Source organism: Hoplias malabaricus, chromosome 6 (genome assembly GCF_029633855.1).
Source record: "Hoplias malabaricus isolate fHopMal1 chromosome 6, fHopMal1.hap1, whole genome shotgun sequence".
Taxonomy (NCBI): Eukaryota; Metazoa; Chordata; class Actinopteri; order Characiformes; family Erythrinidae; genus Hoplias; species Hoplias malabaricus.
The window spans coordinates 28,009,900-28,032,469 of record NC_089805.1 but is presented as its reverse complement, the minus strand read 5'-3'; the positions used below and the strand labels follow the sequence as shown (position 1 = coordinate 28,032,469).

The 22,570-nt window shown below is 40.6% G+C and overlaps 1 protein-coding gene across 1 annotated transcript in view; it reads right to left on the bottom strand.

Annotated features, from left to right (window-relative positions):
- Positions 1–22,570, bottom strand: part of sdk1a (sidekick cell adhesion molecule 1a) — a 269,185-nt gene that overhangs the window by 138,269 nt on the left and 108,346 nt on the right. Inside the window, exons 3-5 of the mRNA XM_066674238.1 lie at positions 22,327–22,486; positions 20,742–20,848; positions 19,950–20,097 (exon numbers count right to left, since the gene is read on the bottom strand). Coding sequence (XP_066530335.1) covers positions 19,950–20,097; positions 20,742–20,848; positions 22,327–22,486 — 415 coding nt within the window. The remainder of the gene's footprint in view (positions 1–19,949; positions 20,098–20,741; positions 20,849–22,326; positions 22,487–22,570) is intronic.

Genomic DNA, 22,570 nt, shown 5'->3' with positions numbered 1-22,570 from the left:
AAGCTGTAACAGGTAAACAGTAGAACAGAATATTATATGCAGATAATGACATTTTGAGAGCCATAAAACTGTACTAATGCCCATGTTTATCCAAACAACTGTAAATGATGAATGGTTCTTACAGATCCACATCATGTATTGTATAATCCAATTTGTTCTTGTCAAGAAATACAAAATGAAATTCATGTCAAATGAGATGATCACATTACAAAAGTGACAAAGTACTGTCATACTGTGGGCTGACACAGCATCACATACCGGGGCTCTTTGCTTGGAACTGCAACAACTGCACAGATTGGGTCTGGAGCTTTGTAGCAATGAAACAAATCATCTGTCTTTCAAACACAAAGGGACAATAGCTTACTGTATCCTTTTCTGTAGCCAGGCATATCTCACACAGCTGCAGATACAGGTCCACAAAGCCACTGCAATATGCCAGACGAGGTGGTGTTTCTACACAACACATCTCCAGGAAGACGGAGGTATGTCAGATGGTCACTTTGGCAAAAAGAGAAAAAACAGAAAAAGAAAAACAAAAACAGCAAAAAAAAAAAAAAAAATAAAACACCCAAACCACTTTTACCGAAGTGCCTGAGCAAACACTTGAATCCTGCCTGAAAACAAAATCTTTTACAGAGTGGAACCCAGTGAAGGGAGTGTGTGTATAAAAAAACATGAGAAACATAACCCAATCAGTGCTGCCTAATAGCCACTGAGAGTTGTGGCACTGTTGATTAATAGCATTAGGCAAGGCAAATGCATGTATTGTATTAAGTGTAAATTGGCCTTTGGAGGCAAAAAGGCCTTGGAGGAAAGCACTTGTTCATTTACATATTCATTTATTTTACACAAGTTCATTTTAATATGAAAACCACAAACTCATCTGGAAATCTTCGCTTAATAAAAAAGGAAATTACAGCATCGACTGGATTTACAGACACCCATATTTTCGCAGTGCTGTAAAAATTCACATAAAGATATCGTGCTGAAATGGCTCAATAATATTTGAAATATGGAAAGGAAACCCATGAGGGCTTTGAATATGTCAGAACATTTCAGCTGAGATTTGTGTTTGAGCTACAATCAAACCTAGACCAGATATGTAAGGTGCCTGGTTAAAGCCACACTCTTCTCAGCTTCATCGGGGAGCCTGCTAGCACATAAATGCGACATAACACAAAAGCCCCTGTCAGGATCATAATTAATTCATGGGAAGGCTGTTTTTGCTGCCTTTGTAAACACCCAGAGATGTTTAGCGGCCATGGATGCTCTTGCGAGCCTTAAACTTGGATGAATATGCACGGCGGTACTGCTCCCGTTTACAGAGGAGAGGGAAGCTTGCGCAATTAATGAGGAGAAGTGGAAGAGGCCGGTGGAGAGAGCGAGCATGAGAACATTGCCTCCTCTTCCTGCCTCCAAACACCATTAAGGAGTTTGTGCTTTACCAAGCCAAGCCGTGCATAGCCGGCACTGTTGCCAATAAGGGCACAGTTTAACACAGTTGGGATGCTCATGGCATCCATTTGATGCCTCGACTGTAATCAGATGCACTTGGAATTATCATGAATCGGAAAGCAGATAGTCATTTCAAAAAGGTGTGTGACTTTAAAATAGACAAAGGAAAAATTGTAAATTGTTTGTGAATGCATATTTGAGGGTTTACCTGGTTAAATGGACCTTGGAAAACTGTTTTAAACTGTTATTTAAAAAATCTCTATTAAAAAGATTACAAATAGCTCTGAAAATAGTTGTTAAGAATGAAATACTTCTTCAGAAATACACAGATGCAGAAACCTTTTTGCTAAGGGTGGACATAGGGGCCCAACACACATAAAACACAAGAAAACCCTTTGACCCACACATCTAAACATTGTTAAACATTGTTGGTCTGTCAATCTCAATCAGGGCAGAAAAACAGTGAGGACACAATTCCTATTGAGTAGTTAAGAATGTGGATTAGAAAGATCATAGCAGCTGGATAAAGAGCTCTGGGCAGAGATCTGATGGCAGCAGTATTTCATGCCTAGGGGCTTGGGAAAACACACTGACGTAAGGGAAACTGTGACCTTTGTGAGGGGACCTGGCCGTGCCAAAACACTTTGCTCCATATCAGCATGGGCGACAGGGCAGCGCTCCAGAAGCTGCTGCAGGGCCCATTAGCAGCCAAAATATGCAGGAGGCATTCAGGGGCATTAACAGCTGACACCCGAGCGGCATGGCATCAGTGTGGTCTCCAAACAGAAGGCAGCTTTAAAAAGCAGGCGCTCAAGTTGGACGCAGTTTTGATGCCTTGGCTTTCCCAAACTGGCCACCGGCTTCCAGGTTCGTGAATAAACAAACAGTCCAGCAACCCAAGTAAAATATCACAGCATTCAAATACCAGCCCTAATTTGGCCAAAATGTCTGCAACTTTAGATGCCTAAAATGAAAGGTTTGACATCCATCTGAATGACGCACAATGGATGATTATTTTTCAAAAAAAAATTCACTGGGTTTAGTTTATGTCTGACACCATGGAATAAACAGACTATTCTGAGAAATGTAATTACCATGGGTCATTATCTGTAGAGGCATTGTGTCTCGAATGCCCATCTCTGCTCCATCTCTATTATGCATTCATGTTGTTTTTCATATCTGCACTACCCACTGGAAGACAGAAACAAGAGAACTTCGGCTCTTCACAATCTGCCTTTCAGAACAACGAACAGTAATTATGAGTAATTACTGGTGCCTTCAATTAAGTGAATAAAGCATGAAATTAAGTCTAGTTGTTTAATTGTTATAATTGACTCAAACAGCTTCTCTCACATCTCTCAAGTATTTCTGACTGAGAAGGAAGGTAAAATGTCACTGAGGAGCAGTATGTCCTAAAACCAAACCATGTTACAATATTTTTTCCTTTTTAAAAGAGGTAAAAGATGGACAACATGACGACAGGAGATACCTGAATCCTTAATACCCTGTTGTGTATGAATATGATGCATGACCCCATGCATTCAACTTCTCTCTTTTGTTATCTTAGGGTAACAGAGCACTAATAACATGCTTGAAACTTGCTGTGTTTTTCTTTATGTTGTATTTTAATAATAAATATTACAGTAAATTGCTTAACACAAATCTACAAAAATTCATAAAATAAAATACATTCTCTCAAATCAATCAACAAACAAATACTACACATAAAGAAGTATTGAGTAAAGCCAAAACAGATTTTACAAAAGCCAAACCAAACAAACTTGGGAGTAACAAACCTATTAAATGATACTAACTGGAATAAGCATTTATATATGTTTTTTTTTTTTTTTCAGTTTTCTTGAAAGTGGCCAGGTATAGTCAGGAGGTTCCCAACCACTACGTTTCCAACTGCCAAGAATTGTATGGGGTAGAACTGGCATAACTGCTGAAAAATATTACAGTATTTGCAATTGTGTATCCTTCATCAGGCTAAATTGCTGCTATTAAAACCTTTAAAGTATATCTATGTTATTTTTTAAATAATGTAACTATATCACATCTCCGCATGACAACATGTGGGTGTGAAAGAATATGTGACTAATTTGTTTCCAAATCATACGGTCTCCCACTGGACCAAGAGGAAATGCTACTGGAACAAAGAAAATCACAGAGGTTTGAAGACGGTATTCACATCAAACACATGTCTTATCTTATGGGATTAAAGTGAAGACAGAAAACCTGAATTTACAACAGTGGGTTTGAAGACACTGTTACCAATGTGTCCACACATATATGTGTGAGGTTGTGTTTTCAGCCCTGACAGGCTTTGTCATGTGTTTGAGAGAATATTACTTTAAGCGGCCAAAATATATATTATATTTTAAGGGGTTGATTCCCAGACAGGGATTAAGCCTAGTCCTAGACTATTCAATGGAAAATCACAATTAAAAATGCTTAGTAGACCAGGTCTAGGCTTAATCCTTGTCTGGGAAATCACCTACAAGGGTATAACAGTGACTGCCCAGCTAATGAGTTTAAATGCACTTAACAGCACTGACTGCACATGGGAACATCTCAAAATTTGAAAACATTCAATATTCCAGTCAAAGGTCGTTGCAAAACCAAAAAGGTTCCATTCAAAACAACAAAAATGTACTCAACAATGCTCTCTATGTCTAGTTTTTATTTCACTCTCAACTCCACAAATCTCCCTTAGGTTTCACATCTGCTCAAAGTGCAATATTACTTTGGAAAAACAAAATGATATTTTCCAAATATCTCCAAAGTAATGTGTCACATAGTTTACCGTGACAACAGCAAGCCTTCCCACAGTCCGTCAAAAATCGCCAGGAGGTGTCATCTGGTCCTCAGTCGTAAAAAGGTTCAGGAGCCCTGAAACAGCCTTGTGAAAAATGACCTATAAGTAACGTGCTACCAAACAGTGAGTAGGGTGTCATTTTGAACACAGGGAAGAAACCTGCAAAAGTTCTTTAAAACTAGGCCAGTCATCATAGTTGGAGGTTGATGACCTCAGCCTATGACTGCACTCATGAGTGGAGCTGAGATCTCCCCACTGGTCTCGCCTTGATCGATCCAAGCTCTCAGTATTTAATGATTCCTGCAGAGGGGAGAAGGGCAGTGATGGTTTGGGTGGGAAAGCACCCTGCATTAGCCTTTCAACACAGGGCAAATATGGAGCTATGGGGCTGGGTGGGATAGGGTATGAGAGAAAGGGAGGCAGAGGAGGTGGAGGAGGAGGAGGAGAGTCTCCTGGGCTGCTATAATGTGATTCCTGTAGCGTCTCTCTCCATCTGTAATTAATTCTCAATTAAAGTGAGCAGCGCAGTGCCCTGACACCAGAGACAAGCTGGGGAGGGGGGCTTCGGAGTCTCATTAGTAGATTTACATTGATCTGATACAGCTGCTCAATAACAAAGAAGGAAGATGTCCTCAACTCTATTTTTCACCATAGAAAAAAAGAGGAATGAGATAAACACTCAGAATCCAATGTCGAAGAAGACGTCTAGCTCAGAGCGCAGGCGAACAGCCACAGATGGGCACCGATGCTTTTTAATCCAAATGAATGGGAAAGCACACTAGATACCAGGATGATTAAATGGATTCTAGAATGTCATTTTAAGGTGAAGGGTACTTAGTAGTTGCGCATTTGTACTGAACTACAGGCTTGACGTTTCGTGATTGGTGTCCTTCACTGTAGCTTTCATTCTACAGAACCTTAAGATATACCTCACCTTTCGTCTCATGCTGTATAATTTGTTTTAAAAGGGGCCTTTCTTGCTAGCAGTACAGAACTCTGAGAAATCTCATCTGTCCATTATGCAAAACAACTTTGAAATATTGCAATCTGCACTTGATGCCTGCATAGTAGCTTACTAATGGCTCCCTGACAAATAAATAAATAAATAAATAAATAAATAAATAAATAAATAAATAAATAAATAAAAAACATATAAAAAATCACACAGACACAGCTGATTTTCCAAACATTGCAATGGGGGGTAAAATTAACCCAAGGCTATATTCATCAGGATAACTGCTTAGCAAATGAACTTGCAACTAGAGAACACCTCCATGTTCCTAATTAGCTTGTAATGTGCTTTGTGACAAACACCCACTCTTATAGGCTTATAGGCTTTAGTGTACACAGCTAATAAATGCTGCATTTATGAGAGCAAGGCATTAAACGCAGGACCAGCAATCCAGACCTCAAAGTACAACCATTTCAATACTGCAGGCTCAGACCAGAGTGCTCCGCTAGTTATTACAGTAGTTTGGTCATTTCCAACAGTCAAACATTTTTGCTGCTTTTAGTGAACAGATCATTAATTGCTGTAGATTTCACGTCATCTATAAAGCATTAATAGTGGAAAAGCACAGACTGCACGGCCACTCTACTACACTACATAATTGAGACAAAACTAAGAGACAGTACTTTTATATCCTTTACCCCAGAAATAGGATCCCTTCCAATGTTCAGCCTATTTGTTAAGCAATTTCTCTTTAATAAAGTCACTCATCTGTTTCATTTTGTGATATAACTCCACTTAGGTGATTTAAACCTCCATTTTCCTCAATTCATTTCCCCTGTTGTGTTTTTTTGGACCTAGGGTCTTTTCTTTTCATGGGTGCATAAATTATTAAGCAGTCTTTCCACCAATATCAGTCTTATCTGTTTATACAGATGCAAGTTAATCAATAAAGACTGCCCTGTGTGTTAGAGAACAGTTAATATAATTAAGGCAGGTATACAAACTTACCCAAAGGTTTGTTGTTGTTGTTGTTGTTGTTTTTATTTTTATTTGCCACCTATCCCAGAGGTAATAGTATTAATCATAAGCAAACTGTATAGCTCAAACCATATCTCATCTTTGTCCTCACCAAAATAGCTGAGCCTTTTAAAAAATCTTTTTACATGGCACTCCTCAGACATTTTCAGTTATTTTACTTTTCCAAATTGAGCCTATATGATCAAAAATATTTGGAAGAAAGATAATCTTAAATATTTTGATAAAAGCAAGAGTGTTTCACTTAGCACAACTGGTTAGAAGCACCTACAGTCAAGAACTGACTTCAAGTTTCCAGGCACAGGTAGGTCCAGGTATAAACACACAAAAACTCATGTGTGGATATGTGGACTTGAGCGTCCATTTCAGACACACTGCATTTGGAATGCTTATCAAAAAATGCAATGGCTCTGCATATTTCTTTATCCTAATTTAATTTAATCCTCCATATAGGCAATTGCACAGAAAACATGACCTAGTTTGGCGCACTTTAAAGTCCCTCACTGTGGCTACTTTTTCATACTAGTAAGAAACTTTTCTTAAGCTCTGCTGAAACTTTCATATAAGCTGTGAAATGTTTCAAACCTGCATGTCCTAAACATCCTTCTCCATAAACAGGTGATCGTTCAATTCGGTGCTTAGAGATTACATGTTCTAAAGAAAAGAACCCTGAAATAATATGTTGGTTTGGCAAAACATTCGTCATGGGATGACCCATTCTTTGTGGAACTTGGGCGCTGCAAGGTGTAATTAAGTCCACCCCAACAAACAATTTTCCCTGCTTCACCACGAAAAACAGTGTTTACCTAAATCATTGTAATCTTTGAACATTATCCGTCCCAAACATGTAATTAAAGGTTTCTATTGTGACAGTAAGGATGCTTTTCCTACTCGTAATTCAAAAAACACCAGAAGTACAAGCTTATTGGAAGCTGCTATGAGATAAGTGGCTAAAAAAGAAGCTGTGGAGGTGATTCTGAAGGTCCCATTGGTCTAAAGATCCTCCATCCTGGTGGAGCATTTATCGAACACAAGCTTAAACAGGACCATGCTGGTCAGATAAGAACTGGTGGATTTAGACTGGCAGGAGACTTCAGTAGTACTGGAACAGTAACAAAAAAAGTTATTGTAGGCCTGGGGGAGAGGCCTATGAGTTTTGTTGAGAGATTTTAATAAAATGCAAGAGGATGAAGTACAATATCTTAACATTAAGGAGGAATGCTTTGAAGTCCCACTTTTAAAGTGCCAGATCAGAGAGTGACGTGGAGACAAAGACAGCTCTAGACACATACATACACCTTTGAATTTTTGTTTGATGTTAATAGTGCCACTTTGATTCAGTGATGTTGGTACAAATAAAATTGGGTTTTTCATTTATTATTTTTATATTAGAAGCATAAGTGTTATTGGCATGGGCCAACCTAATATAGCATTAACGAAAAAAGTGGGAGTTTATTGTTATTATTATTGTTGTTATAATAATAATAGTAGTAGTAGTAGAAAATGCATTTGCAGAATTTAAACAAATTTAATAAATTGAGGGGTTGATAATATAATTCATGTACATAATCTAAAACATAATATGTCCCCAGGATTAGCACTGGGGACAAAGGTAACATATATTTGTTGAGGGTTACAAATGCAGTACTGAACTAACTGAGCCTCATTTAGTTAATTCACTTTTCCTTACTGCATTTCATGAGTAGCGTCTAATATTATCTTCTTGTAAATGCAAAAAAATGTATAATTATCAAAGAATAAAATTGGTAATGGTAATTATTTTAACGTTAATATTCCCTAAAGATCATTATTAATCACTAATCTGAACGCTAACAATGAGCTCTAATAACTAGTTCTGTGAAATCACTTCCTGGCGGGCCGCTGAGTATTTGGATCTGTGTTACTGCAAGAATAACTACGTAGAGCAAACAGGAAAAACAGGCTGCACAGCCACCATTCAGAATCTATGCTTTACCACATTTCTCAATGTCCACTTCAAGGTAAAGCCCTAAGCAATAAACATGATACTCCATGCTTCTTTCTTTATAAAAGAAAACCTAGAGGGCAAGAAAACATTCATTAGGCATTGCAGGTGGACAAACCAAAGCAAGCCAGTTTTCTCTCCCTCTGGAAGGAGGAGGAAGGAGCTGATTAAAAGGTTCAGGTTCAGAGCTCAGCACTGCACAACTGGCCTCCAGCCACTGAGCTGACTTCAGGTACACAAGGCAATGAGCTGCCATCTATCTCTCCAGGCTGAGCTCTGCAGGGCTCGGCTATCACACCTGCTCCTGCAGAACCCACATACAACACCCCAATCACATCAGAGCATTCCATAACACTTCCTCCAAATCAATTATAAAATTGATTGCCTGGAAGTCTGCTCCCGGCTAGCTTGCACTCGGGTAAGCATGCTGATACTTAGAAGCCATCCGACATAAAAATTAGCAGGTCTGAGTTCAGAAAGTGTGTGTGTGTATGGAATTCCAAATCTGGGGTTTGTGTTTCTAAGGAAAGAAAACAATGCCTTAACACCAGCATTAAAAATCTTAGAAGTTTGTTTAACCATTATTGACCTTTAATTATATTTATCTTAAGAAGTGCTCTGCGATTCCACAGATTAGTTATTCATGAGTGGAAATGCATGCATTATTCACTGGTCTATTTGCATGACAAATGGACCTCGCAATTAATTGTGATGCTTAATAGTTAATGGAGAAGTTGAGCAATCTGTTGCTAAAAAAGGCATCCAAAAAAACATTGTGCCTAGATGGAGAATGCTGCTTGGCTTTTCTGATTACATGACTTCAGAGCAGAGAGAGAGAGAGTCCCTGACTGGAATACTCACATCAGCACTAAACAAAGTAAGAGGAAAGAATTCCATATGTTGATAAAATCATGCACGGAGGAACCTGCAACAAGGGCAAAAATGATAGGCACATAAAAAAAATCCAAGTGTCACTGTAATGCATTCTCAATGAACAAATCCCTGCCATTGTCGCACAGCATTTTACTGAGAAATGGAAACTGCACAGGGGAAGGAAGTATGTAATGTACTCATAGAATGCTCATAGAAAGTTTTCATAATTTCTGCATAATTAAAAGTTTTTACTGTAAGTCATTCAGACAGGTTAGCTGTAAAACTGCTCAATCTAGGGAAGATTATAGAGTCAGTATAGTTCACATTGGTGGAAGAGCCTTGGGCCTCATTTCTAAAACATTCATAGGCACACATTTGACCTTCATATGATCCTAGGTAAAAATTCATGTTTCAGCAGTGAAGTATCTAACAGTGAATTTGACTTCAAATGTACTTTGATTAACACAGGATTTCCACCTGATTCACAAATGGCAGTCTAAGTGGGCTGTACACATTAGGGTTTGAGATTGGTGAATGATGTTGTTATTTTTTACACCCTGGTTTTCATCAAATCATTAGTCATCTCCAGTTCCACCCCATTAGCTGTCAGTTGAACTCCCCTCATCCAACGCGGTGCCACCAACACTGGGAAGGTGAGGGCAAGCACATGCTTCCTCAGAGACACGTGATATCAGCCTCTGCCTTCTTTTCATACCACCACAGGGTTTCTCGCAGTGCTTAACAGTTAGGGCAGCCGCCTTGACAATGTCATCCACCCCCTCCCCCAGTTTCTTATCACGGCTTCCGATGTGTCTGTTCATGGTTTCCTGCTATGTCCAGTGCCAAACACGCATTCTGAAGTATAATACAGTGTTTAAGGTGAGCTGTGTGTTGTCTCTGAGTTTCCCCACAGCTGTGTGTACACGAGGTCAGAGCATGTGCAGCCTTTACTTGTAAGCAATGTTTTGAATCACTGATTTGAATTTGCACTCGATTCGTGAAATTATTCACTCCAGGGACCTGGAGGTTGTGTGTTCAAGTCCCGCTCTGGGTGACTGTCTGTGAGGAGGTTGGTGTGTTCTCCCCGTGGGACAATTCAAAAGTGTCCATAGGTGTGAATGTTTGAGTGTATGTGTGTGTTTATGTGTGTGTTGTTTGGTGAAGGACTGGCGCCCCCTCCAGGGTATGTTCCGGCCTTGATCCCAATGATTCCGGGTAGGCTCTGGGCCCACCACGACCCTGAACTGGATAAATGGTTACAGACAATGAATGAATGAATAATGAAATTAGTCCTTTAATATAACAAAATTGTATTCCATGTCATTTTGGACAATTGCTATTGATCCATTTATCATTTAACATTTTTAAATGATAAAGAAAGAGCTTCTACGTGATAAATTGCTCGTACTGTCTTCACAATCGGAAGTCAAACAGCCAGTCAGCTTTTGGCCAGTGGAGATCTTTATTTTTAGGGTAGGGAATTATGCTCTCAACAGGTGTCAAGTTGCACTGATGAGCTTTTTCGTCAGGACAAAAGTCAGCGCTTCATAATGGGCTGACATTTCCCCACTCCACTTCAAAGATAAATTAATCTGCCTCACCCACAATGGACTGCTGCTGATGTTGCTGCTGTGTTTGCTATCTGCAGCATCCCCTCAGACACGTTGGGCTTTCCACACGCTTCGTACAACAGACTTGGAGTGTTTCAATATGTCACACATGAAATCTCAAGCTTGATCTTCCTTTTCAGAGCAGATTGCTTTCTGTCTGCCCACACACTTCTGTCGGCCGCCATCACTGAGAAGGGTGTGCGCCTCTCCACACATGAAATGGGGGACAGGGAGAGAGTGCAGCACATAAAAGGCTTGACTGACAGAGCCTCTCGCACGCAGAAAGGCAGGATAAGGGATAAACACGCTGAAGATAGATATCTTCCACCTCTCTCTCTCTTTTGCCCCCCCCCCATCCTTCTTTTATTTGTGACTCTTGCCAACAAACATGGTGGAGATCCGCAAGCACACGCAGCCAGCTATTTCAACCCAGATCCATTCCCCCAACCCTCCCGAATGCAGCCAGTCAACTGGTCACAATCTTTGGTGACACCTGTAATGCTGGCTGAAAGAAATGGGGAGCTGGTACATAGGGGGATTCCTGCAAAGGATATTCTCCCTCATTCATAGTTTATCCCAAGGCTTAAGCTGAACCAACACAAGAGTCATGAGAATCAAGCATATTTGTTAAGATTTGTAGCAAGTGGTGGTGAGATGGTAAGGTGATTGTGCAGCATGACACTGTGGTCTTCATTGTGGTAGTCTTTAAAATGAAACAGTTTTCTGCCACTTATAAAAGAAAAAAGCATTATAATGTTGTTAATCATAATTTAATTGCACAAGTGTTTTCCGCGTTATATAAAGAACCTTTACATGAAGGCTCTAAACTAGCTGTTAACGTCAAATGACATTTTGGATGTGTGTGAAAGGTCATACTGTTAGGATACTGTCAGATGCACTCTCTTTGTGTGTAATCAAGCTTTGCTGTATGGTCAAAATGTAGTCTGTGCTACAATACCAAATTCCTCATCAGCATGCAATGTTGTATTGTTCAGCTCTTTTATTAGCTTATTATCCCTCAGAAAAAGCACCCTCGGTTACTCATGCTGTCAACTGTCTGATTACTTAGAAGTTCACTAAGCAATTTCTAAATAACAAAACAGATTTTTAAATGTATTCCTCTGCATAATTTTTGGACTTATTTTTGCCTGGCCTCTTTTCTACTTTCCTTCTGTATTTGGAATTTTTGTTCTGTTTCCTTAATATTCATATCCACTCATTGACTCTTAATGTTTCCAAAAGAGCAAGAAGTTGACAATTATTCAGCCTAGGAGCCTATATATGATCATATCAGTTTCTCAATGGTTCAATGTGTTCTGACAAAGCTGAAAACAGCTACATGGAAAAAGCAACTCTGAGCAGATTACTAATTAATCGTTAACTGAATGAAAGAATGGGACATGCAGAACATTTAACATTTAAGCTTAAGTAAATACTGTGCATGATTCTGTGTCGTTTAGGCCGTCTTATCGTACATTGGTAATTGGATCTCAGTAATATCGCTAAGGGTCATTTTCTGGTTAATACAAATTACTGAGACAGCAGCAAGCTGAAACAAAATAAAAATGAGTTCTTTTCACCACACCCAGCAGGCTGCACAAAATCCAAACTTTTCTTTATCTTAGTCCACCTAACTACTTTCCTGCCAGGCAGCCAGCTTGACTTTAGAACACTGTGGTGTGTGTGAAGGAAGCAGAGCACGAGAGATCAGGACGAACCATTCATCCGCGCTTTTGATTACTTTTTCTCATATCTCTTTCTTCCATTTTCCCAGCTTGTGTTTTTGCTGGTTATTGGGAGTGAAGTTGCAGTATGCCTCCAGTCCAGACATTTCTCTCCATCATCCATGCAGCCATATGCACTGTTTCTCTTCTGAAAAACGTCAGAAGTGTCATCCCATGCAACGACTTGAAACGAAAAAGGTTCAAAACCTACTGCATTATTTTGCTGGTGGAAGTGTGAAAGCAAGTTTTGGGTTAATGTATGCACGTGTGTTGAGGAATGGGTTTGTGTGTGTGTGTGTGTGTGTGTGTGTGTGTGTGTGTGTGTGGTGTGTGTGTGGTGGTATGATGCAGTTTCTCTCAGCTCTTTTCATGGTTGATTGTCACTCCATGGCAACCCGCTGCTCCTGCCACTGACGATTAAAAAAAAAACACAACTCCAGCTCCTTTTCAGGCACAATGCACCCATGAGAGCTTTTAATCAAATGCAACTTTAAATCTGCCTCAGAGAGTATTTTCATTGCTGAGGGTGGGACTATGCCTTGAAGGAAGGGGAGACCCGGGCGCTTTTGTGCTAACTATAATCCTGTCTGGAATCTCTGGGCTCTTTTACTCCTGCAGTGACAACACACTCATTTATTTAAGAGGGAGAGGTGTGTGGGGGAAGGTCTGGACGAAGACGGATGTAAGTCAAGGCCTTGAGGGGAAAGCAGGCTCACCCTGCCGATCCCTCGGCTGACTGATGATGCCTCTCAATAATTAACTTCATAAAGGAAGCCCTTCTAGCAAGCAGGTGCATTACAACTGGGCCACACAGATCGGCGCTATTGGATTAAATCAAGCCTACGTCATTTGTCACTAAACCCTCTTTGTGTCAGGCTGCATCGGTTTCAAAATGAGGTGTCAGTTCAAAAGAGAAATTAAGAGAAAAAGGCAGAGGATACAATATTATGTGAAATAGTTACTTGTATATATATATATATATATATATATATATATATATATATATATATATATATATAGGAAAGGAAAAAACTACAAACAGTACATCTACTGAAACGTATGTTAGTTAATATAACTGTGTCAGCAGCATAATATAACACAAAGCAAAAAAAACAAAACCTTAAAATATAATCATTTCTGTCGGGTGAGTACGAGAAGCTGCCGTTTCAGATGAGTTAATAGGGATTTTAAGCAGCACCAGCGACAGGGACGGCTACAGCGACCGAAGGAAAACCTGATCTTCAGCACATGTTCTAACCTATCCTTCCGCTTCTTGCTGCTGTACCCAGCATTTCTACTCCAGCAGAAACATGACTGGGCCGTACGATCTAAAGCATCAGTTTGAGGTGAATTATTTTTCAGGGTTTATTATGTGATGGAATACAATTATTGTAAATAACAATAAAATACCTTCTATAAATTGACTTTAATGGTTTTCCTGCCTTCTTGTGTACATATGTCAGAAGATGCTGGTCTTAGCAACACCACAGATCCAAAATGAACACAGTCAATTTTTTCAAATCATAAGTACTTATGAATATTTTAACAAGGAAACATTGTTTAATTTAAATATGTAGAGAATACTTGGTTTAAAAAGAGATGTGCTTCTCCATAAAACTATTCAGATCATCTAATAAAAAAAGCAAAACATCTCTTGCAAAATTATATTTTATTTGTGTACAATGACAACATAATGCAAAGTTATGTTAGAAATGTAGGTGAGTGACTTTGGTTGCCATAGACTGTTAAAGGTGTAAGCAGACCATCTTTTTTTATATGAGTGATTTTCTTCTCTGTAAACAGTATGTCAACATGTTCATTTGTCAGAGCGATGTCCATCTATGGTTTCTGTAAGCTAATATCAGCTAGAGTAGTTGTTTGGTTAATGAAAAAGCCTTAAAATATAGCCAAATGCATTAACTCTGTCTTTTCCCATTCACTCATGTTAAGGTCCTCACATATTGCAGTAGCAATGTATAACACATAATTAATCACATACTCAAACAAAACTGTCACATTGAACAGTCAGAAAATACATGAGAATACAACCTCACTGAATTAATTAATTCATTAATTGGCTGTAAACGCTTATCCAGTTCAGGGTCGCGGTGGGCCCGGAACCTAACCGGAATCACTGGAGGGGGTGCCAGTCCTTCACAGGGCAACACATACGCTCACATATTCATTGTCCACACCTATGGACACTTTTGAGTCACCAATCCACCTAACCACATGTTTGTGGACCGTGGAAGGAAACCCATGTGAACACAGGGAACACACACCAAACCCCTCACAGACAGTCAGCCAGAACAGAACTCGCACCCCCAACCCCAACTCCCTGGAGCTGTGTGAGTGCGACGCTACCTGCTGCACCACTGTGCCATCCACGTCACTGAATAGTACAGTTTTCATATTGAAAAGTAACACATCTGAATATTAAATGAGTTTTCAAATACTGCCACTTCAGATGGATGACCAAGTATTCCCGCAGCCATTCACATGTTTAACTTTTCTCTATAAAACATGTAACAGCTATAATACAGATTTTATTGTTCTGATTATAAAGGAAATTAGCCACTTTGCTGTCTAACTGCGCCCAGTCTGGAAAACACAGTGTCATCAGCAGAGCAGCACATCTCAAGGGCACATCCACACAGGCACAGTCAGTCCTGGAATATGAACATACTTTCTGGTTGCTACAACCTCTCCCTCACCACTAGAACTGGAGATTCATTAAAAACTCCACCTGATGTGAAGAAAGTGGGTGATGATGTAAGCATGTGGTTTGCAAGATGCTAACTGGTCAATTCTTTTTCAATTTCTTTACTAGTGATCTATCTACATTAGCCTGAATTCCCTGATGCAAAACTAAAGAAGTAATGTTCAGAGATCAGGCATGTTTTGACTGATTTACTACATTTGAGGTAAAAAAAAAAAATCTGGCTTTTCGTATATCTCTTACTTTAAGAAGCACTCAATATTCAGTTCTTGTTAGCAAAAAAGATTCACTTAGGATGAATTGCATTCAAAAAATGGCTCCTCTCCAAATGGCTGTCTGACAGCTTCTGTGTTTTATGCTGCCTACTCCGCAGTGTTGGAGAGAATACTGACATCCTGCAGTTCCTCATCTGGATGGCTCTATTCTTACTGCGCTTTATTTAGGGTCTACTCTCCCTTTCCCTCTCTCTCTTTCTCTCTGGAACCCTCTACGGGGCCATATGTTCCTGGTTCATGGCTTCCTGGCTGGAGGGTCCGATAAGCCTCTTTACAAAAAGAAACTGTGATTCACTTGGGGAAACTAGCAACACTCTCAGGCACATGAGAGCCACACTATCATTGTCAATCATGGTGTTTATGGCTCCACACATGAACGTGGCAACATTAGCTGCCACATTTAACAGGAATGTAATCCATTCCCTGGGACGGACCTCACTTACTGTGTTTGACTGATGCTGCCTCAGATTCCTTTCTGGTGGTTCCTGAAAAGTGGAGGATGTAGAAGCCATTTCATTGTACTGGATGCACTGGGTGGCTGAACTGTCCATAATGGGCAAAGACATCAAAGATCTCTAATAATGAATGATGAAAAATTCAGCAAGGTAGAGGAGAATGCAAGGACAAAGCAATGAGAGGTAGACCCAATATCTCTTTCCCCAACCAGCTACTTTGATCTGCAATGGGAACAAAAAGGCACTTCACACTAGTGGGGTAATTATGACCATCATGAAAATTTCATGCACGCTAAAGGGGAAACCAAGGTGGAATGAGAAGAGTGACTTTCAAAGCCTTGAACTTCACTAGCTCAACATACACTGGCTTTCACCTCTGGACCTTTCTTGGCTTTTAACAGTTCTCTGCGTACATGCACACGACTGAAAGGAGGGGAGGAAAAAAGAATAGAGCAGAAGGAGGCTGTAAGCACACCACAGTGGGCTTTGAAAAACAGCTGTGCTTCATGTGGACTGCAGCACAATGATTCCTCAGCATGAAGGGCTGATTGAAATCAGTCGAAGCCATACAGGCCAGCCCTGACGATCCGCACCACCACTTATTTCACGCTACATTAGCAAACCAAAAGGCCACTTTCCTTTCCAAGGCCCAGGCAAAACTGATGAACGGAAGAAGAGAGTTAGCAAAAATATCAGAGGACATTTCCTTCCTCTGTCTTTAAATTTCATTGAGATATTTGGCTTGTTTACAGTGCCAATATTCTTCATGGTGTCATTAGCAGCTCTTCAATTACTCAATTGATATACGCTGAAGGAGACATCTGAAGTAGCAACTACCAGGGTTTAATCAGTACATCTACAGTCAGAACACAAATATCTGCATCACCAGAGCGGCAGACACTTGGAATTAAAACAGAGGGAGTAGCATCAGAATGAGATCTGCTGCCTCGAGCACGTTTTATCGATGCGTCTGCTGACCACAGCTTCCATCTCAATGAGCTATATTATCTTACCAGCAGACAGCATAATTCTGAAAAAGGGGATGCAGGGTACATTTTAGCAATAAAGTCAAAAAAATTCATGAACACTTCCTTCCCCTCAAGTCCTGTCCAAGGCTTTAAAAAAAGGGCTGTTATAGATAGAGAGAAGAACTTTCAATGCTAATGAGACAAACTGCTATGGGCATCCATTCCCTTTTAGTTGAAATAATGAACTGCATATTGGCACAGCATTTTAAAAATGAAAATGAAAAGAATGCTGGATGATCTACCTTAGAAAGGGCCCATCTGAACTATCAATAGAAGAATGGAATTGCTCTGTAACATTGTCAGTATCAACAAAACAACATGCGCTATATCCCTGAAAACAAACTCAAAAAAGCTAGATGCATGCAATTTTAAACGTCAAGGATGTCTTATCCTGGATAAAGCATCAACCAGGACTAAAATCAATAGCACTGCTATATGCTGCTACTCACAGTGAGCTGAAGACAAGTGAAGCTAATAAAGGGATAATGAGTCTACTTGCTTTTAATAATTAACTATGAATATTTGAGCAAAGCACCAAATCCATAAACATTGTTTTGTACTAAATATGTCATATGTATTGTAGTCCTCCGAAGTGTCCACAAATACAAGCCATAGTAGAATCCTCTGTTTTAAAAAGCCTCTGGGAAAAGAAACCATTATCAAAACTTGCCTTTAATGGACTTAATGGCAAAGCATCACACTGCCAGACGAGGTCATTTCTAAACGAGCACCCCAGCATCAATTCCTCATGCCCTGCTATTCTGTAGAGGACATTTGTCTCCTTTGCAGCGCGGCAGGATTCGATTCCAAGACGTAAATATCTTATGAGACCCATAAAGAGATTTGCGTTGCTGCATGTAGCACCGTGTGGATATTGATTCTGGGCTGAGAATCCTCCCACACAGATAAACTTTGATCCTGCAAGGCCAGTTAATTTAATCACCATGTGAGTCAATTGCTTATGAAGTACACCCCTATTTTCCAAAACTCTTTCCTGGGGATTCTGCCCAGCTACAAGTAGTGCCAGTTTAAATGGATAAGCTGATTGCACTGCTTCTGTTGCAGCCACAGAACAATTAAGAACATGACATCACAACCAGAAACATGCTAACGGGCTTGGCCAGGGATATGATTCCTGATATTACATTGCTGCCCATTACTTGAGAGTTGTGTGTCCAGGTTGTGTTTGCGCCCCCGAAGACCTGCCGGGGGGCCAGACAGCTGTTGTATTTTGGGACTGCTGCCTGGTCCCACAGATATTAAAAAAAAAAAAAAAAACCTGAGCACATTAGCATTAGCGCTACCTTTTTTTTCGTTTAACACGGTGTCACATGCTGGTTCTTGCTAATGTTGGTTGGCAGTGGCATATTCATTTGCTGGGGCACATAGTCTTCTTTTCGTCCTGATGCAATATTGTGTCAAAGCACTGGCAGGAGAGCTCTGGTCCAATTATGAAGCTGGAAAGATGCCAGGACACTGTAAGCACATCTGTAGGGCAGGGCTGTAGCTTACTGAATCTCTGTTCCTCATCCTCCTGCACTGTATCGGACTAAAGACATTCCAAGTCTACCTCAGGATAACACACACATACCCACCAGGGTGAGTTTGCGTCCAACTTCAAGGCTGCTTTCTGTGATGGAAAGTTGAGCTGACTGAGGTGAGGGGATGCCTCTCTGTCTCTCTCTCTCTCTCTCTCTCTCTCTCTCTCTCTCTCTCTTTCTCTCTTCTCTCTCTCTCTCTCTCTCTCTCTCTCTCTCTCTCTCGCCCACTCTCTAATCAGTGTGAAACTTAAGCAAAAAGCTTGGTGCAGAGGAATGAAACGATCGCAGATCATTACCAGCCCCAGTGCATTTCCAAATTTACCACCTCGATCCTAATCACTTTTCAATTAGGCTCTCCGATGGAATCAAATGTTTTTTTTTTTCTTCAAACAGGGGCACCTTTGTAGGCCTGGAATGAAGTGGGTAAGTCATTAGGTATGGCTGGGTAGTGCACTGGGCTGAGATTTGGGGTGCTGCCGGAATGAGACAGAATGAGAAAGACACTTGAGCGATAATGGAGGAGCGGATCAAGCATGCCTGGCTCTGCCTGGGCAGGCTGCTAATTAGAAAAAGGCAATGAAGAACTACCATAGTTAGATTAAAGAACGGCCGGGAACAGGCATTAATTGCACTTCTCCTTCTCTGACAAGAAGAAGTGCAAACACACATAGTCACGCATGCAAAGCCCCGGTCTTCTATTTGTGTCACTGGCTGACATGCTCTTTTTTCTTTCAAATGTTTCTTCTACTGTTTTTTACTGGAGGAGGCAAAATCTTGTAAAGGAGACTGAGAGGTTGTTCCTCACGTAACGCAATAGAAAAGCAGCTGTGCCCTTTAGAAACTTTTCAATGAACGGAAGCATTAAATACACAGGTCAGGTCACTAGCAACACAAGAATAAATTGCTTTCTTCTACCTTACCTTTTTTCTTTTAAAAATATATAAAACAAAGCATCAAATATGACAAATATTTTTATATATACTTTGTTATTGATAGATAGCACAACAATGTGCTGTGGAACATCATTTCTTTAATAAAGTGTGTTGACAGTATTGTGCTGTAGGTTTGAAAGGATTTGTCCCTGTCAAGAAATTTACTGAGAAAAGAAATCAGATAAAAAAAATCTCAAAGCAAAAGCTGCTGATGTGCTCAGTGCTCAGACCCCAGTGCTCAGACCTCCGCAGCAAGGAATATGTACAAAACGACTTGAGTCCGAAGCAAACGTAAAAAACGTCTTGTGGGAATGTTTCATAATTTTGTGATGAAATATATATTTCTCCTATATTTAAATATATCATGGGGAAATATTTGATATTACAACACTATAATAAATATAACATATAATAAAATAACACTGTGAGGCAGAGTTTTCCATCTCTAGTTTAGAGACATGCATGCTCACTCATATTCTGAGGTGTGTGTGAGAAATTAGGGAAACATCACAGAAGCACATGAGCAAGAAAGGCGCCATTCCACTTACACTCTGCTGCTGGGAATGATCTTGTAGCCGTCTCTGTACCAAGTCACCTGTGGCCGGGGAAAGCAGCTGACCGCTGCTGAGTTGAGGATGGCCGCTCGGCCCTGGGTGACCGATTTCCGCTGGTCAGCCTCCACAAAATCTCCCATATCTGTGTAGATAAACACGAGGAAGACTTTACTCAGAAAAGAATACTGCTCCTGCTTTTGCGAACCACCCGTGCTTTTCTTTACATACTGGCACATCAGCATCAACCGCCAAGGTGTTCATTCGAACAAAGGAGTGTATTCATGGCACACTGAACTACAAGATTGCAGCACAGTGCAGAATGAAAGAAAAAAAAAAGACAAAAACTAAGCAGCTTTGTGCCTTCAATTCTCTGACATAATTCTGGGGGAAAAGGAATGAATTTTGCACATCATTTCAAAGTGTTTAAAATGCTTCATTTCTGAGATGGAGAATGCAAACAGGAAGCAGTAGGGGAGATGGAGATTCTTGCTGAGCCTTGCTGAGATAATGGTAGAGAAAGGACATGCCTGGTTGATAAAAATGCATAAAAGAATAAGCTTTTCTAATGTCAATGGTTCTGAGGCATGAAACAATATGGCATGACCATATAAATTGCAGTCAGTCTCTTGTACTCAATCTCAGCGTATGTCAATATGTAGGACCCCAAGCACAGCACTCTGTGCTTTCCTTGCGTTAACACACTTGGTTCAGGTCGCCAGTCAATTATCAAGAACTTCATGGCATTACAGATGAAATCCATTCCACTGTTTGTTCTCATATACTCACATGCCACTTGTATTTCTGCTCGTCTTTGCAGCAGAGCACCCATCCTATTCCTTACTACACACTGGTAGGTACCCATGTCTGAGCGTTGCAGGGATGGAATAATATACCTGTGTGAGAGAGAGAGAGAGAGAGAGAGAGAGAGAGAGAGAGAGAGAGAAGAAGCAAAATGAGAGAACCACATAACTTTTGCAGCTCAATTTCATCATGCCTATCACCACATGACTTTCTTTTCACGTAAGCACAGTGCTATGGCAATTTGATATTTTGTCGACACATTTAGACACTTGCAGGAGATTTCAATTCTAAAGGCATTCTCACTTAGAAGGACCAGGTTAAAAGGTTTACCCTTGCAGCCGAGGCCAGGCCTTTTTGCCAACCTGCGCATTAGAGCAAGCAAATCATTAAAATGCCATTAGACTCCCACCCAGCTCTCGCCTGTGATGACGAATATCGTCCCCGTGCCAAATGGCCACTTCCCCTGATATTAGCGCCCATGGAAACAATGCATTAAAACGTGCCGGTATTTCCAAGTGTGTCTAATGCGCCGCGACTCCCTCCTCGCCCGAGTCTGCTCATGCCTTCCAAAACACCACTGTGGGTTTGTCTCTGAGGGACTCTCTCTTTCTCCAGGGAGAGTCAATAGGAACCCCAGTGTGGCTTAGAAAGTGCTGCTCCAGTGCCGATGATGGAAGATAATTGGAAAAGCAATACCAATTAGACGGGTGAATTCTACAGACAGACAAATCTGCCTTTTCCCATACGAATGTGCAGTGCAAGGAAGTAAAAAAGAAGTGAAGCAATGTAAATGCACGCTAACCATGAATCAAATGCACTGCACTGCACTCCCCAGTACACAAACACCCAAGTGGGCCATCCAACACCAAAAACCCGTCTCCAGCAACAGGGCTATTACATTAAGACAAAGGGAGCACGCTGACCCGATACTTCATCAGTTTTCCCAATCTGTATGTCTAAGAAAGTGCTTACAGCTAGTGCAGTTCACAAGCTGACTTTAAAGAGCACAGCTGAGACTGCACTATTCCCCAGAAATGGAACTACAATGGAGAGCACGAAGTTGAATTGAAAACTGTATGAATGATTAAACATGCAATTGCATAAACTCAAGTAATCAGTGCAGGAAAAGTTAATTAAATTTTCATTTTCATTTCCTGAGCTTTCTTTTTTTTTCCACAATCAAAGGACATTAAAAATAACTGGCCGAAACACGTGAAGATTTCTGACAGTTTGTCAAGTGTATTTCTGAAATGGGAGCATAAAGAAGCCGATACATTGCGAATATAAACAAGTGGGCTTTTTTACAACCTATCACACAGATTATGAACGAGAGATTGGTGTGGTGAGTGGCACCCTGCCTAATAACTGCAGCAGCCACCCACGGTAGCATGCATTTTTGATTATAGTGAATGTGTGTAACACGAGTCACAGTGTAAGAAGGCTGCATGGAGTTGAAAGGCAATAAATTAGTTCCCCATGTTAAATGTGACCTGCTTCTTCCCCCCCTTAAGGCAGTTGTCTGGGTGAGACCTCTCCTGCGGTGGAGACCGAGATGTAGGCAGGCTCTCACTTGTACTCTGAGGAGAAGGCCGTGATGTCTGTGCTGTTGAACATCCATTTGAACTCTAGAGGCCAGCTGCCCTCTGCCAGACAGGTCATGACCAGCTTATTCCCCTCCAGGTGGGTTTCCGGAGACCCTGGCTCCGTTTTGAAGTAAGGGGCCACGTCACCTGCGGGGAGAGATGAAAGAGAAGGGCGTGATTAGAAAGCCAAAGAAGCATCTGTCCCCATCTTAGTGTTCCAAGACCCTCCCG